Source organism: Cynoglossus semilaevis, chromosome 8 (genome assembly GCF_000523025.1).
Source record: "Cynoglossus semilaevis isolate Cse_v1.0 chromosome 8, Cse_v1.0, whole genome shotgun sequence".
In the NCBI taxonomy this organism is placed as follows: Eukaryota; Metazoa; Chordata; class Actinopteri; order Pleuronectiformes; family Cynoglossidae; genus Cynoglossus; species Cynoglossus semilaevis.
The window spans coordinates 16,521,734-16,539,117 of NC_024314.1; the positions used below are offsets into that span (position 1 = coordinate 16,521,734).

A 17,384-nucleotide genomic window follows, 5' to 3' on the forward strand; every position below is an offset into this window, starting at 1 on the left:
ATAAGCTGACCCCACCCTGACTCTGCTGCGGTTTTTTCTTTGGTTTTTAACAGCAGCTCCCCGTTCTCCGGGGTGAACCAGTACCACCTACGGGCTTCACTTTTCACACAGAAACATTTCCAACCACAACAGGAAATTAAGTTTGTTTTTTTTTAAACTCTAAAATGCAGGTTAACCCTCAGACAAACAACCCAACAGATACAGACCTAAAGCTTCAATCACACGTCATTCAAATTGGATCTAATGTCATTTTAATCAGGTTCTGTCTGATAAGGACCAGACCTTTTTGACTAATAATGCCAGAAATGGTCCTCAACACACACAGAGAATAATGAATTCAACATGCCACTTTGGTCTAAATTCTTTTTGCTTTTCTAAAGAAAAGGGAAAAAACACAGAAAATCTCGACATGATGTCCACTGACGTATTTCACAGCTTTTTCCTGTTTCCACCCTGAAAAGTTAAATAGTTTCTCTGTAATAAAATTGACTCTTGATAGAAGTTGTAACCTGGGAGGCAATAGCTCAATAAAACAAAAAACAAACAGAAACACCAAAATCCAACCAGTTTCTCCCACAGACAGTTTTCTAAAGCAAACAAAAAAACAGAAACACCAAAATCCAACCGGTTTCTCCCACAGACAGTTTTCTAAAGCGTCTTTCTTACCGTCCCTGCAGGTCTTCCCGTCCTCCAGCAGTTGGACTCCAGTGGGACACGCGCAGGTGTGTTGAGAGTTGGCCGGTGAGAGGAGGCAGAGGTGAGAACACCCGCCGTTGTTCACCGAGCACGGACTGTTCACTGTAACACACGGGTTTGAACCGTTACATCTACGTGGATCACAGACGTCAGGAGGTTCGACTCCGCGTGTAGCAACAGTTACTCACAGGCAGGTTGTCTCTTGGCGCTGAAGACGTGGATGTCCATGGGCGAGAAGATGTCGGAGTGGACGACCCGCTGTCCGCCGCCGTTCTGTTTCCAACAGGAGTGGATGGAGTGCGTGTTCCAGTCGGTCCAGAAGAGCGTGTCCTCGTAGAGGGTGAGAGCGAAGGGGTGAGGGAGCTCACCCTTCACCACCACCTCCCTGTTAACACACACACACACACACACACACACAGGACGATGAATGCAGTACGATCTGACAACACAGTTTAGCCATACGTGATGTGCGCCCCCTACAGGGCTGTACGCAGCCATTCATTTTTTGTTGTTGTTTGACTGACTGTGACAAAGTTTGAATTTCTGTTTGAATTACTTGTGTTAAATAATATTTTTATTAATATGTTGATGATATAGGTTGTTGCTTATATCTGTTAAAAAATTACGAAATAAAAGTTGGAGTTCAAGGTGTGTGTGTGTGTGTGTGTGTGTGTGTGTGTGTGGTTCACACCTGAGGGAACCGTCCAGGTTGGCTCGGTGGATGAAGTTGTGCTTGGCATCAGCCCAGTACAGTTTCTGTTGGCTGTAGTCCAGCGTCAGACCGTTGGGCCAATAAATCTCTTTATCGATGATCATCGATCGATTGGTTCCGTCCATCCCCGCTCGCTCGATCTTCGGGATCTCGCCCCAATCTGTCCAGTACATGTACCTGACGGAGAGTTAATGGAAATAAAAGTTTTTAGGATTTTAGAAACACAACAAAAAATATAACATCGTCTTCAAGTGTCCATTTGTGTTTTCTGTGGTCAGGTCGGAGCAAAGGGTCAGTGAACGCACCATCCTACAGTTTCCTCCCTGTTTCCTCGAACGATGGTCGTTGGCAGGGGTGCGAGGCTAACCACTGTGCTGCTAATTGTTCACTTTGTTTGCCTCAATTACCATCACAGCTGGACCCACCATCACTGACCACACACACACACACACACACACACACACACACACACACACAGTTCACTCCCCTTCCCCCAAGAGTTGGCAGTTTAAAAAAAAAAAAGCTAATTGTCACCAACGAGGACATAAATATTTATATAAATGTATTACAGATAAATGAAACAAATCAAATACTTTGTTAAGGTATTGATCACATGGTCATCACCACAGGTTTTTGATAATTTGAAATGTTTCAAAAAACATTTGTGAAGTGAATCACAAATAATAAATCCACTGCACCCGTCAACACCAAGTTTTAAAGTTTTCTTTTGTTACCATGGTGACGGAGACACTGTCCCCATGGGATCAAAAGGTCCATACTCTTCATGGACTTGATGTCAGGGATGATGCATTACGTCATGAAACGAATCGAATGCCAAATCAATGAGTCTGTTAAATATGAAGCTGCAGTGCATCCTGGGAGCAGCAGCTCCACAGGCTTTTATCACAGTTTCCTTTCATGGTGCGTTCAAACCCTGTGAGGTGTGACTTTAAAAAAAAAAAAAAAAAAAAGGTGTACTAATGAACCACAAATGCAGCAGCGAGGCCTCTGCTGGACGCTCCACGTAATCCCATTCACAACAGACAAAAGCTGAACTGATATTCTGCCCAGAAGCAAAAACTCCCTGTAGCCTTTAAACACAGCAGCTGCTTGGGTTTCAGCACAAACAAAGCAACCACACACACGGAGAGACATGCACACACAAACACACACACAGTGAGGAAACACATGGATATGATGCAGCTATGATTTCACTTTTTCTCTAAACACTCGGGTCTCCAGAGTTTGGCTTCCACCAGGCAGAGAAGAGGGGATTTTTTTTCTTCAAGGAATGGCGTGCTCACAACACATCCCCTCACCACAAGAGCGTCTTTGTGTTTGGTACCTGATGCATTAATCATCGCACTTGAACCGAGTCCAGCTCTGCGTTCCAGCGTGGATTTGGAGAACCAGTTCCTCAGACGGAACCTGACTGTACTACGCTGAAAATATGCACAGATTGTTATCGCTTTTCTGTTATCTTTAATGTGTGTTGTTAGTTGAAACTGTAATTTATTTCAGAGTCAGATCGCCACTCCCTTCTTTTATACAGATTCATGGGAGGAGGAAAATATGTTCATGAATCCCATTCTTTTTTAGTTGTTCATGTTCTGAGTTAGAGAGATGCGTGTCTTGCCAAAAGTCCACTTGAATTGTTTCCCTTCAGATTTTACCAATAACTTTTAGCTTCTTTTCACTGCACTGGGTTACAGTTTCACATTAAGGGTTGTTATCTTTTGTTTCCATTTGCTTTCTTTCTGTCTGTCATGTACGGCCTGTACAACATACAACCCTCGAACATACATAAGAAATCCACTTCCACATCAAGACAAAGATAAATGGTTAGAAGGGGGGGTTGGGTTTCTTTGAAGTTTCACAGGGTACTTCAACCAAGGCATTCCTACTACGAGTTTACTTTCCTAATATCATCTAAAATGCTTATAATTGGCTGAAAGTCTGTCACGTCAGGAGGGATCAGCCACATTTAGATCGTGACATTGTGATTGGGTCTCTTGGGGGTTGCGACAAAAAGCAGAGTTTCTCTCCTACCCGCTCAGGGTTGGAGGACAGCTAAAAACAATTGTCCTCTAACCTCGCCAAGACTGTACTGCAGGATCCTGGAACTCTGCTAACCTCGTCTTGGTGGACGAGAACCCACTTTTTTTTGCAGGTTGAGCTCTTCTCTTATTAACTATCTTAGTCAGGTAGTCACAGTCACAAATTAATCCGATCTCTTCCCAGGCCTTGTTTATCGTCTCTCGAGTTCATTCAGCTCCTTCTTAACATACCCTCGCAACGTAGACCAAAATGCAATTCATGCCTTTTGTCAGAGCGCATCACCTCAAACTACTGTGTATTAGCCAAGCTAGCAGGTTAACTTCAGTGGTGTCAGGTTTGCTGGGCTAGGCTAGGTTGAGTTCAGGCCTCATCTTTGCAGCTACAAATTTTCCAGATCTTCTATGAAACTTACTTTGACATTGAACTTTGAAGCAGCTGTTTGACTTTGCAGACTTTTTCCTAGCACTGACTATAAACTGACCCAAAACTGCGCTGTTTCTTACAAGTCCCATAAACCTCTATTGCATCACTGCATCTAATGAACTTGGCATCAAGAAGCTGTGAAACCTTATGCGCAACTTTTTGTTCATTTCTGTGACTTGTGAAAACACAATATATATATATATAATGGACATTTGTACATGCTTTTGGTCATGCGTGCATGTGATGGACATTTATACATGCTTTTGGTCATGCGTGCATGTGTACTTGAGAGTAAATATACTGCATATGTGGAAACTGTTTGCTTTGAAACCTCAGCTTTACAGACACCACAGTACAGTAAGCTGCAGTAACAGCTCCCCACCACAGTCACAAACACTGTCAATAATATGAAGGAAAACAACAGGAGCATCACATCAAATGCCACAGGAATATCACATGGAACAAGAAGATTCACCTCAGGCAGTACAACCGACACAATCACAGTTCGCTGACTGTAGTTACAGATTAGGTAGACCTCCTCTTATGGGGAATTGACAAATTACAGAGAAAACTGCTGAGGTTCAAACTGAGAAGAGTGACAAGCAGCTTCAGTCAGATGTTACTGATAAAGACCATTTGTACAGTAATGTTGTGATTTTTGATAGAACAGCGAAATATTATTACTTCTATCACTGTATTACTACTATTATTTGTCTGACACACACTATGGTACGCGGGTGTTTTTACCATATAAGAAGGTAAAAAAAAAAACCCTGTGATGTTTTCAAGAATGGATCAAATAATGGCTGTCCAATCACAACGCTCCTTTTATGTCTGTGCTGGTCAGTGGTGATGTGATTAAAGTCCGTCATGCTGAGAATGACCTGTCTGCTGTTTGCTCTGGTTGGACAGTCTGACCATCCAAACACAGGGAAGAGAAACACTGGTGCAGGACAACATATAACCTGAGGCTCAGTTATGGTGAGAGGTCACAGAACAACAGTTGGGCCCATAAAAATCACCAAAAAATAAAGAAATGTAAATGTAATAAAATATGCATTTCATTTACAGAAATACATATTTAACAACACCGATTAAACGTGAGTTGGCGAGGTTGTAAAGTTGAGTTAGCTTAGCAAATATGTTTTAGCTAAGTTTCTTCAGGAATGATATTTAAAGAGGGAATGCACAGTGGGCCTCGTCTCACCTGCAGCTTTTTCTTCTCCGTTTCATTCATGCACACGAATAATCTCCTCAACAACAATCCAAATATCACCTCATCTTGGTCAGCCATTTGTTTAATACTTTTTGACTGAATTACTTTGACCTCATATCTAGAGCCCTCCTCGAATAATATCATAAGAATTCCAGCTTTCTGGAATGCAGCAGTAGAGGAACACAAATGGATGGACAATGACTGTTCTAATTATATGTTTGTTCGAAATGACTGCATCCAAAAAACAGATGACGTAAACAGAGATCGATGTTTGATAAGACCTTGTTCCCTGTAATCATACTGTGACTGAACAACTTGTGCGAGAGCCCAAACTTTCAACCAGAAAATATGAACGCAGTCAGGTTGGATGAGTCTTATTTAGAAACATGGACAGTTTCATTAAAGGTCTGTGTGAGTCTGTATCACAGTGTTGTTGTGACTTTAATCATGTTACTTCACAACCAAACCACGAAGAAACAAGGTTTCCATCAATGGGAACAAGAAAAGGGAAAATTTAAATAAAACCTAATGAATACATTATGAGAGCCCCTTTATCTGAGCGCTAATGGATGTTTTTGTGTTTGTGTGTGTGTGTTTGAGTGTGTGTTCACACTGTGTCCTTAAATCACAGTATGAAGTAAACATCACAATTACACATAACCCTGAGGTTTTTTGCTGTGCTGTATGGAAATGCGTTCAAAAAGTTTCCATTTTTACTTCACTACAAAAAGTCCGTTTTGTAATTTGCTCTTTCCAGAAATTTCCAAATACAATAACTTTTGCAATTGAACCAGAATATTGTGCAATTAGTGACGACTAGAAACGTGATCATTGACCCTGCACCAGTAGTTTCATTGACTCAAAATAACCCAAGACAAACCATAAAACAATAATTATGGCACTGGATTTAAATCATTCATTTTATCAATAAAGAATTAAATGAAAATTATTTGTGTAAAATTTTATCAAAGAATTATAATATCAAGAATTAAATGAAAATTATTTGTGTAAGATTGACATAGCACCAAAAATTTCAAACGACGCATCTTTCATAAAAACATTGACTAAACTCACCCCCGTTCCGGATCCAGAGCGATGGCTCTGGGCTGATCCAACTCCTGCCAGAACAGAACTTTCCTCAGCGATCCATCTAGTTCTGATACCTCGATCCGATTGGTTTCTGAATCTGTCCAATATAATTTCCTCCCAAGCCAATCGCAGGCCAGTCCGTCTGGAGATGCCAGACCCGGTACCACTGTCTGCACAACGCTGGCACCAGACAGGTTAAAAACTGTGCGTTTGATAGCCTCCTCGCTCACGTCGCTCCAATAAATGAGTCCCTCTGAATAGACATAGTCCACGGCAGCAGCGTCCTCCAGTCCTCCCACCACCACTGTGGCGTTAGCCTTTTCATGAGCCGCGTCCACGAGACGGAGGTCCCGTCGGTTCGCATATAGCAGCAGCGGCACAGCTGCAAAAAATAGATAGTTTAAGTCAAGTAAAAAATAAATAATGGCTGTAAAAAGTCATATTAATAGAAACCAAACTATAAATGTTTTAATGATGCCCTAACGATACTGGTAATTTGCTGTCAAAGGATAATTTATCAGATTGGACCAGTGATTCCGAAACACTTTCGAAGCGCATTAATGTGCGATGAGAGACCATCGTATCATGGGAAATTATCCACCTTCACTTAATTGTTCTAAATAACCTACACACTGAGTAAGTAAATTGCAACTAGAAGATCGATATAATTCATTATATACATATTACAAGATCAAGTTTGAAGAAGCGAGCATTTGATCATCTCAAAAGGTTCTGTCCACCATTGGAAGGAGTTTTAACAGTTACAAATAGAGTACATACGCTGGAACCATTTGAGATTGTCTTTATATCTGAATGTTGACGGGGTCTGTACTACCCACCACACCTGACTGAACAACGTTCCTTTGACTGGATAAGTGGGAAAGGTTAAATCAGAATATTAGAAATTTGCCAAAGTCAGCCCAACTAGCGGCCCAAATCAGAATATTAGAAATTTCCAAATACAATAACCTGCCCTGAAAACTTGTGCCATAAATATAGTTTAAAGAAGAGATTTTGCCAAAGTCAGCCCAACTAGCGGCCATCTTTGTTTTCAACTCTGGTTCGGCCAAGCGGCAACAGCCCAACGGTAAAACGACACAGCAGAGGACTGTTCTAGTGTACCTGCAGGCAAATGCTATCATCTTAAAATGTACAAGCAGGTGAAGTATATGGAATGGTGATGTTGAGCTGTATTAGATTGCCAAGAAATTATTTTCTCATTGAAACAAAAATTGGTTTCTGTATCAAATCAGATAGAAAGTGACTGCTGTCAGGACTGGTGGATGTATTAGTGTGGTGAAAACCATGGAGACTAAATACACGATAAAACGTGTATTTTATCAAATATTACCCTATAGAATACAAACTTGTAGCATTGGTATTTAACTAGTTGCTTCATTCTATCATCCATTTTGTTCTATATTTGGTTTTTGCAGTTTTTATTCTTATCTTACCACCAAATACTAGTCACTGGAGATTTATTATAATAAAACAATCGTTGCAGCCATGAAAATGAATCAATAATAAACCATATATACACCTTATGACAAAAGCTGTTTTAGCACTGAGACACAAAATTAAAGCCATAAAAAATATAATAATTCAGCACACTTGAAACAACAAACGTGCTGGCTGTTTATTTAATAGTGTGCCGGAGTTAGGACACTTCAGGGAAACGAGGAAACAAACATGTATGTTTGTAAATAGCAGCCTGTTTACCTCTGTGCGTACAGAGGCTGTATTCGTTAGCATGTCAATGCTAACAGAAGCTACCAGTGTTCTTATGTTTCAGTGTGGTGTAAGCCATTGAAGTTGAAGTTAGCAAAAACAACTAGTCTGGAATTATTTATTCATAGGAAAATAATCTAGTCATTCAAGCAGAAAGCTTAACTGTTGCCCGAGAATTGTAAGTTATTGCTGGTTGGTTTGTGTGTCATTCTTCGGTGCAATAACACCGAACGGAGCTAATGATAGCAACCAGCTAACATTAGCTGCGCTGCTGTGAAGCAGCTTCTCTCGTAACCGAGGGCCCTTGGCCCGGTCCCAGCTAGAACTGCCTGCCACTAAAAGTCTCCATTTAACGGTTTTCTATGGCACCGCCATGCGCGTTCACATAAAACAGACACGGTCGACTGAGACAAAGGCAGAAGAAAACACAAACTCACCTCGTACGAGCAAACAAAAACTGCACAACAACAGCAGAGTCCGCAGCGCGACACCCATCTTCCCTGTTCTCGGCCCTGGCGCCGCGCTCCGCTCAGCGGCCCGATCCCATAGCTGCGGCCGATCCTGGCGCTCCCAACGCGGCTTTAATTATAACAAGGTCCTTCGTCGATGAGCTGCGATCCGAGATTAAGCGGAGCCCATGTCCATTCCGGTGGGTCCGTCCGTCTGTTCCTACGGAGCTATGCGGGGTCAGAAAGACTCTCGTTCGGGTCAAGTGTTGTGTCGGTGTCTCACATTGTCCTGCAGGAGGAGCGACGTCTCCTTCCGCTGTGAGCACCAAGAAGAAAGTGGAGGAGGAGGTGGAGGAGCTTCTACCGCTCCTGTTGCTGCTGATTTTTTTCACCTTCCTTATTTTCCCTTCTTGTCTTCTCGATTCACGTCAAAACAACAACAGTAATGCTCGGGGTGATATAGTTTAGGTCGTTACTTGCTAATTTGTGCAATGTTTTGTTTTGTTCTACTCGTACCCAAAGTCTGGCCCGGGGCCATTAATGGCACATGGACAGGTTTAAAGCGGTCCTCATTTTTTCATGCCGTAAAATTCATGACACCCAGGAGCAGATGTTTTCCTGTAAAATTTGTTTTTAATGCATTTAAGATATTTAATTGCACATATTTGTCACTGGATAATTAACGTTTTATGTCAGACTACTTTTAGTTTTAAAACGTTTAAAACTTTGTGCTATTTTGGCATAGTACTGGGTGTGTTTTTAAACTTTTTCTCATTTAGTTTTTTAAGCCGAGTTTTAGTTATTTGATTGCAAATGTTTTCTTCATCTATTTTGGCAATCTTCTGCTTATTCTAAAGGATGTTTTAGGTTAACTTTTACCTATTTTGCTTTTTTTGCAGCTAGTTCTGGTACTATTTTATTTAATGCTTTTTATTTTAATAAATAAAGGTAAGCCAAATTTTGTTGAAGGGCCTTAGATTTAAATTGATTTAGTTAATTTGTTCATAGAATAGAATATCATAGCTACAACTACACAAGGGATTAACACATTATAATAACTAAGTGAACAAAAACAAACCCGACTGACTGTTAAAAAATCACATTTTTATTTGTTTTTTACAAGAACAAAACATCAAATTTCTAAACTTATGCAGAAGCATCACTTCACAAAACGAGACCAAACCGTGACGTCATTGTAAACCTCAAACCGGAACGAGAAATCTAAGTGACGTCAGTGAAACGTGTCAGTTTAGGATCAGATTCTTCAAGCCGATGCTTCCACCTGCTGGCAACAAGCACCATTTCACTACATAGGCCCTTCAGAGAAATAAACACGCCATTATTGTTTAATCAGAGCGACAGTATTGCACAGCTGGTGACCGCGTAACTGTGGAAAAAGTAATGTTCAATTGACAAAAAGCAAATCAACAACAAAATATTGCACTGAATTTTTATCAATGTGAAACGGGCAATAGAAAAAACGCACAGTGTGAAATATAAGTGAGGAGCTCGTGTTAGTAAAAACAAAACAAAACATGCAGGTGTATACACACGACAATCTCCGTACACATTCACTTCCTGTTCCTCTCCAAGAGACTTCCTGAGTATCAGAGGAAAAAAGTATTGCTGTTCTTCCGTATTACCTCCCTCACGGTAACCATAAAAACACGTTTCTCACTAATCCTCTAGAGGGCGACAACTGACAATTTCAGACTCGTAACCACCCTCGTAATCACATCAGGTGGTGAAAGTTCAAGTCGTTATAATTTGAAGCTCGTTTTACGAACAATGGTAAAACAGGAAAATCACAGGTGGTGAAAGTTCAAGTCGTTATAATGAGAAGTTTCGAAATATCTTTGTATACAATGTGAACCTAATAAGAAGTACGGAATCGCCTCGAAATAACTGCAACATTTTCTTTTGGATTTAATTATTTAAGTTACCTGGTTTTGATAATAAACCATCTGCAGGCGATGCTAATATACTGGTATGTTTGCATCTTTTGCTTCTGGAGATCAAATATGCCAAGTAAAAAATTAATTTAAATATTAATTTATATTAATATTTATATCCTCCTGTGGCAGTCAATGTTAGCGAATAAATTATGTGAATAAAATTTAAAAGGTTAGCAGACAATTCGCCTGAGAAGATGGGAAACGGAAAAAAAAATTTAATCTACACAAACTCAAACCTTTTTACGTTCAGCCTGAATGTGAGAATATGTGACGTTATTGTTGTATAGACACAATCAAATATTTAAAATGTGGTAAAACAAATCTGAGAGAAAAAAAACCCAAGTACAATCAAATTGTTTAAGGTTTTTCCACACATGACAAAAACATATGTGTGAGGGGGAATTCATATTTCAGTGCTGAACATCTCTGTGCTGGCATTGTTGGGACTAGCCGATGCTAATTCTCTATCCTGAAACATTCTTGTCCATTCTTAAACCTCGTAGTGCAGGTCATTAAGCTCCAGTCTCGTGTAATGTCGCCTGTCAAATGACTCCATTGCTTTACGCCCTCCCACGGCCAAAGCTAACGTCAGCAAGGCAAGCCCCAGCACCATGAAAGCCACTAAGCCGCTCTTCAGCGCCCCCCGTATTGCCACTGATTTCCCCTGGGGGGCGTTCTCAGAGTTTTGCTTGGGTTCCTCAGGAACAATGATGAGGCTTGTTGCCAGAGCGGTGGTGGTGGTGGATGGCTTTGGAGTGCTGGTAGCAATGGTTGTAGTAGTAGTAGTAGTAGTAGGAGTGTAGTAGTAGGAGTAATAGTAGCAGTAGTAGTGGTTGTGGTAGGTGGAGGAGCAGGTGTGGTAGTTGTAGTTGTAGTTGTAGGAGTAGCGATAGTGGTGGTTGGAGCCGCTGCTGTAGTCGTGGTGGGGACAGTGGTGGTTTCAGCACTTGTCTCTGTTGTGACAGTCGTCCACTGTTCGGTCTCTTCCTCCTCTTGCAGCAGCGTTGCCACAGCAAATGAGGTCGTGGAGCTCAGAGGAGGCTGAGTGGTGGTGATCACTGGATGGTTTTTACCTTTCCTGGTGGTTTTACTTTGCTTCTTGGTGGTTTTGTTTGTCTTTCTGTTGATTACGACGGGAGTCTCGGTTGTTGTGGCGATTGGTGTCAGTGACGACGTTACCGCGGGCACTGTAGCCATGACGACGATGGGCTGGGGTACCGTGATGATGTCAGCTTCCGGTGCGGCGACTGTGGTAGTTGTGGTCGGCTCTGCGGTTGTTGTTGCGATTGGTGTTGTTGTTGCAGATGGGGGGGTTGTCACGGTTGTCGTAGTGGTCGTAGGCTGCGCGGTGGTGACGGTTGTGATCTCGGTGGTAGTTGTTGTGGAGACAGGTCTCGCTGTGGTCGGATGAATCAACCCTGTGCATAAACGACGACAACTTTACATGATCTCGACCAATGGGTACTTAAAGGTTTTCAAAAAGAACGTTTCTTCTTCTTCTACCATCCTCACCGCTCACCTTCGTAGGACTCATCACTATTATGAAGAATAACGCACAAAGTTGAGAGAAAATCACGTAGATAACGCAAACAAAATACAGAAGACTCGCAGGAGATGCGTACGGAAGTCAACAAACAGTGAAGTGAACGAGTGAAGGGGCGTGGGCCGCTCCGAGTGCTGAACGCCACCTAGTGTCAGCGTCTGTAAGCGTGCTCGTATCTTAAATCCTTACTTGTATCTCGAAGCAAACATTTGCTCGAAGGCTTACTTGTAAATACTCGTATGTCGAGGTTCCACTGTATATTGTTTTATAGCAGAGTAGGTTCCATACCTTTGTAGATGTCGTAGGTGTTGACACCAGGCTGAACCTTCATCAACGGACAGTCCTCTTCACTAGCACAGTGGAACAGGAGACAGTTTCCATCGTTCTGATCATCGCTGTGTTTGTTGCCGTTGAAGACGGCCATGTTGCACCTGGCTCCTACACAACAACAAACAAACAAACAAACCAATGCTACAGTATAGCTGTAATTGTCTCACATTTAACACACTAAAACACTCCTGGTGTGTGTGAACTGTATTTATATTAGTGGTGTTAGTCCAGGTGTTGGTCTCACAGACCTGGTTGAACCTCCTGTGAACAGCAGGCCAGGACACAGTCTCTCTCCGAAGCCACCAGCCTGGTGAGCAGCAGCGTTCCCGGGCTTCCTAAAGCCTGTCTGATGTTGACTTTCACGCTCTGGTGCTGTCTGGAGTAACACATCTCTGGGTCCGCAGCTGACGCGAGAGGAAGTGAGGTCACCACCGTCATGACGGCGATGGTGCTGATGAGCAGAGTCCTCCAGGGTGGACCGAAAGGTGGAGGAAACATGGCCGCTGTAGATGAAAGAGTCTCCGGTCAGAAATGATCTGTCGTCCAGAGCAGGAGAGCAGAGAGACACAGGAAATTAACAACAACAAAACAACAAAAAACCCAACAGCACCTAATACCAATACCTAGTTTTGCTGCAGGCTGGGCAAGTTGTTAACTAACTTTACATTTTTATTTGGGCTGGTTTTTACCTCAGCGTAGTTTCAACCATTAGCTCTGTTCAAATCGAAAGCGTAAGAAATAGCATCTAATGTAAAAATAATGTAAAAACACACATAACAAACTCCGATGGAGAGAGAAGCCAAAAGTAGAGACTGTTGTTTAAACCTTATTGTTGTTATTAATATTATTTTAAAAAATATTTTTGTTGATGTATATACAACTTATTTTAGCTTTTCTTCTTATTATTATTATTAGTGGGGGCCACCCATTAGCTTTTTCTGGGCTAATGCTCCTATCTTTTGGTTAGCCTTTAGCTACTCCCGTTAAATACTGCTGAATTTTCTTTTACATATCTTAAACTTTGGTTACATTTGCCCAACTTTTATCTACACACGTGTCAGCGCTGATGCTGTCGCTGCCGCATCTGCACAACAAACAACCACAGAGTGGAGAGAAATAGAAATAGAAGCAATTCTTTAGAGTAAAAATGGAATTCTAAAAATAGATCTGACTTCACAGGTGAGATAAAAAGGTCCAGATGAAACAGGTTTGATGTTTGAGGTTGAGTTTCGTTGCTGCAGCCCTCTACCAGAATCACAGAAAAACAAACTCACCAGGATGAAGGCCTCGGCGTGAACCGTCCTCCATCAGACACTGAGCGTTCTGAAGGTCCACAGTCCACACCGTAGGACTTTAGTCAGACACCTGTGAGATACACAGACTTTACTTCACCTGGACCTCTTTACAGCTGACGCCACCTGAGCCGCTATCAACCTGCTGAAAGCTGTGGTTTTATTATGAAATAAACTAGAATTCAGCACAGACTGAGAACCAGCTTTAGTCACTTCCTAAAAAAAGCTTTTCATAAACTAAAGCGATGATATCATACATTATATCCACTACTTTATCCTGCTTTTGTATCTTGATTTCCAAATCTTCTTTTTCAATTCATATCTTTTCGCAAACAAACTCAGGAAGCCTTTGTTGTATTAAAATAAGTTTCTTTATTAAAAATATAATTTTTTTTGTCTGATAGGAAGCCTCTGTTGTATTAAAATAAAAGAGTTTCTCTATTAAAAATATAATTTTTTTTGTCTGAGTTCAGTTTTTACCTACAAGTTTGGGGTACCAAACACACGAATCGTACACGTATCAAACATACTTATTATATACGTATTATTATACGATATTACAAGTTAAAATACCGATAATTCGGACGGTTTTCCAGATATAGCTATGGTCCATTTTAATGACTTCCTATTTTCAGTACGACCCTTATCTTCTTACGTAGAGTTTGAGGACCACATTTACGCTATTCTACCGCACGCGGCAGCAGCTGATATAAATAAGCCAAGAAGTTCGCTGAGTGTCGCTCTGAACATGAAGCGAAAGCGTTGTGCAGTGACGTCAGGAGAAGACTGTTCGCTCGAACCGACTTCGCTCGGCTGTGAGCAGCCGGAGGCTAATGAGACTCTGGAGACGGAGTCTTGTTGTGACTGAAACCGTGTTAATTCTATGGAAACATTAACAGGTGCAGACGCTGCGAATTCAACGAAACGTTAAAACAAATCTCAGAGTTCAATAAATATGAAGATAAACACCGCGTATGTTAGCGCGAAGCTAAGCTTTGTGTAAGTGTTCGCCAGCTTCTTCTTCGCCTGATTCGTCTTCACCTGAGCTCCATCAGCCACACAATAAACCAAGGAGAGAGAGACAAATAGGCTTGGTCCAGACTCACCGCTGTTTCAGTAAGGATTTTTGATCAACGCTGCCCCGCGTTCAGCATCTTTCATCGGCCAGCGCTCAGTCTGATGAGTCGGTGTGTGAGCGAGTTCTGGAGGTTCGTCTTCACCGAGCTGAGTCTGTTCCAGTGAGGTGATGAGAGGCTGCAGTCATTCAGAGCACAGAGCGAATGGGATTTAAAAATAAAATTTAAATAAACGTGAAAAAGGGCAATCAGGATGGATGTCTCAGAGCAACAAATGTGTGATTCAGCTGCTCTCTCCTCCAGGAGGCGGAGATGATGCTTAAGCTGGCGATGTTCTCCAGAGGATGACCCATTTTAGTCTTTGTCCTCCAGAGGAGGAGGAGGAGGAGGGGGAGGCAGGGAAGGGGGAGGAAGGAAGAGGAGAGGAAAGAGAAAAATAAGGAGCAGAAAAATTCGGAAGAGGAGTTGAAGGAGAAACAAGGAGGGAGGAGGGACAGGAGCAATGGACCGAGATATAGAACAAGGAGGAGAGGACAAAAACTAGACATGGAGGAGCTAAAGGAGGGAGGGGAGGAGATATGGAGAATAATGAATAAAGGTGAGTTCAGGAGGAAGGGAGATGAAAGAGGAAGTGGACAAGGCAGGAGAATCAGATTTAAAAGAATCAGCAAGAGGTGAAAAAAAGAAGACGGGAGTAGATGGAAAGAAATAGAACAAAAAATTAAATAATTCAGATTGGATTTTTTTTTTTAAAGAAAATGTTTATTCAGAAAAAAATGTTCGTAAATAAGTACATTTACAATAACAGCTCATTATTATTGTTGCTGGTTATTGTTAAACTTGTGATTTTATTATTAACATTACAAAAACCTCTGGTAAACACACGGAAGTTCTCTCTTCGGGAAATAAACGTTAAGCAGCCAAAAACACCGACACCTAGTCGTCATCAGGTGGTACTGCGCTTATACAATATTTGAGGGCGAGATTTTTCACCTGCTGACACGAAATCAAACTAAATGGAGTGGATAAGAACTTCATTTGAAATTAAGAAAAACTTCCTAATGTTGCACCGTAAGGATTTATGAAAAAGCAAACCAAAAATATTTCTTCTCCAAGGATCAAAACAGACAGAATTCAAACTTTTACATTCACCTGTTTTTGATACAGGATTTTATAACAACAAAACTGTCGTGCCTCTGATCCCAAACTGAAACGTCTCTCAATCATGATCAGCTGATATGTGAGATGACCAGCTTCATATATTTGCACCTCTGTCTCATTCAGCCTCGATCATCTCCACGTCTCCCTGCTGGCTCGCAGATTTCTTCTTTTTCTTGCTCTGAGTGGAAGGAGGTTTGGTTTTTTTCTTAGTGGGAGCCGCTTCCACTGAGAAGAAAAGTGAGGAATGACAAGAGTGAGATTTGAATGGCTGTGTGTTTGAAGTCTGTGGTGAAGTGTTTAGTCCCTCCTCACCTTCCATAGACGCCTTCTCCTGATGCATGTGCTGCAGCTGCTTCAGCAGCTTCCGTTTCTTCTTCCCTGACAGAGTGATGTTCGCCCTGGGACTGGACCTGAGGAATGTAAACAGGTTTTTAATAAAGCTCCGTGACTCAGCACGGTCACAGCCTGACACAGATTCCTGTCGGGGTCAGTCACTCACTTTCTCTTCTTCAGGTGATGGACGGTGATCAGACCCTGATCCACCACGGCACCGACGATCTGATGCCTCTTCCTCTTCTCTCGACTAAGGACTCGCCGCCGTTTGAAGAGTTTCTTGCCAAGTTCCTGTGAAAATGTCAATGCTCTGTAAGATGTCGGATGACTGAGAGTGAAGTCAACACCATAAAACAACAGCATCTGGATCAGAAATATCCCCAAACTGAGTTGGAATCCACAGTACACTTCTTTTCCTCCAGACAATTTGCATTTACAAATTACACTATTACTGAAACATTACGACACGAAATGCTTTAACAGTTGTACTGTTTGTTATGCAGAGAATGGCTACTGCTTTTTAATTTAAAAAAAACTGTTACTGAGTACGAGTGTTGTTAACTTTTAAGCAAGAACAACTAATACCTTTGTACGTAAATGAACGAACTTTATATACACGAGATACGGCGAATTTAATCAATGGAATTTTGTAGTTACATCAAGTCCACTTAACGTGAAAAACTACATTACTGTCACTATGGAACCGTGACTGCTAACATTTGTTAACCAAACCGAGCAAAACATTACATTAACCGTTTCTTAGCTTTTTAGCAGCGCTACAGTGTAAGTGCTACAGGCTAACTACAGGCTAACAGCCCCGACCAGACGTTATCTTACTGTGTATTTAAGTCCATATTCAGAGTAAACTTACAGTTTTGGGTCTGTTTATTTTTCCTCCGGGTGGCGACATGTTGGAGTTCCACACGTGCCTCAGCTTCTTCTTCTTCTACGTTTAAGTTAGCGACACATTCTCGGCTTCCGTACTTATTCCTCTACTACGTTCCTTTAAATAACGGTGCCGTTTGCTTTAATTGTGAACTAATTCGATTCGGTCAAATGGTTAATTGTAAATAAAGTGTTTTAATAAATTCCCTGGAATAAAATGTTTCATTATAAATTCAAATTAAAAAATGGACGGGACACTACAACCATTCTGCCGGAAACGACGACATATCTGCTCGGACGCCCCCTGTGGGAGCCTCGTCGAATGTGTTTAACTTAAAAAAACAAACATTAAACAGCAATACGACAACGGAAAAAATCGTTTAAAAGTTTGTATTTATTTCTATTTAAAGGAATACATTTCTGTTTGCAATATTTGAC

General features: G+C 41.5%; 3 protein-coding genes across 4 annotated transcripts in view; all 3 read right to left on the reverse strand.

Moving 5' to 3' along the window:
* The window catches only part of lrp6 (low density lipoprotein receptor-related protein 6), a 23,375-nt gene extending 14,478 nt beyond the window's left edge, over window positions 1-8,897 (reverse strand). Inside the window, exons 1-5 of the mRNA XM_008315289.3 lie at window positions 8,360-8,897; window positions 6,180-6,576; window positions 1,388-1,585; window positions 885-1,081; window positions 667-798 (exon numbers count right to left, since the gene is read on the reverse strand). Coding sequence (XP_008313511.1) covers window positions 667-798; window positions 885-1,081; window positions 1,388-1,585; window positions 6,180-6,576; window positions 8,360-8,417 — 982 coding nt within the window. The 5' untranslated portion in view covers window positions 8,418-8,897. The remainder of the gene's footprint in view (window positions 1-666; window positions 799-884; window positions 1,082-1,387; window positions 1,586-6,179; window positions 6,577-8,359) is intronic.
* Window positions 8,898-10,143: 1,246 nt separating this feature from the next.
* On the reverse strand, window positions 10,144-15,170 carry mansc1 (MANSC domain containing 1). 2 transcript variants are annotated; one of them, XM_008315315.3, is made up of 5 exons: window positions 14,598-15,170; window positions 13,474-13,564; window positions 12,448-12,702; window positions 12,158-12,307; window positions 10,144-11,744 (listed from the first exon to the last, which is right to left on the reverse strand). In XM_008315315.3, the coding sequence occupies exons 2-5, from the start codon at window positions 13,505-13,507 to the stop codon at window positions 10,960-10,962; spliced, it is 1,224 nt and encodes a 407-aa protein (XP_008313537.1). In that variant the 5' UTR covers window positions 13,508-13,564; window positions 14,598-15,170; the 3' UTR covers window positions 10,144-10,959. The 2 variants fall into 2 exon arrangements, with proteins under 2 accessions (XP_008313537.1, XP_016889437.1); XM_017033948.2 differs by having other exon boundaries at window positions 12,448-12,735.
* Window positions 15,171-15,307: 137 nt separating this feature from the next.
* c4h11orf98 (chromosome 4 C11orf98 homolog) lies at window positions 15,308-17,246 on the reverse strand. The gene is made up of 4 exons (XM_008315290.3): window positions 16,933-17,246; window positions 16,228-16,352; window positions 16,041-16,138; window positions 15,308-15,953 (listed from the first exon to the last, which is right to left on the reverse strand). The coding sequence occupies exons 1-4, from the start codon at window positions 16,969-16,971 to the stop codon at window positions 15,844-15,846; spliced, it is 372 nt and encodes a 123-aa protein (XP_008313512.1). The 5' UTR covers window positions 16,972-17,246; the 3' UTR covers window positions 15,308-15,843.
* Window positions 17,247-17,384: the final 138 nt, after the last annotated feature.

Coding starts and splice junctions, on each gene's coding strand:
- mansc1 (XM_008315315.3), bottom strand. CDS start 13,507: ATGGAGGACGGTTCACGCCGAGGCCTTCATCCTG. Junction 12,308..12,447: donor TTCACAGGAGGTTCAACCAG/GTCTGTGAGACC, acceptor GTTGTTGTGTAG/GAGCCAGGTGCAACATGGCC. Junction 11,745..12,157: donor CACCTACGACATCTACAAAG/GTATGGAACCTA, acceptor GTTTATGCACAG/GGTTGATTCATCCGACCACA.
- c4h11orf98 (XM_008315290.3), bottom strand. CDS start 16,971: ATGTCGCCACCCGGAGGAAAAATAAACAGACCCAAAACT. Junction 16,353..16,932: donor AAATAAACAGACCCAAAACT/GTAAGTTTACTC, acceptor ACATTTTCACAG/GAACTTGGCAAGAAACTCTT. Junction 15,954..16,040: donor GGAGAAGGCGTCTATGGAAG/GTGAGGAGGGAC, acceptor TTTTCTTCTCAG/TGGAAGCGGCTCCCACTAAG.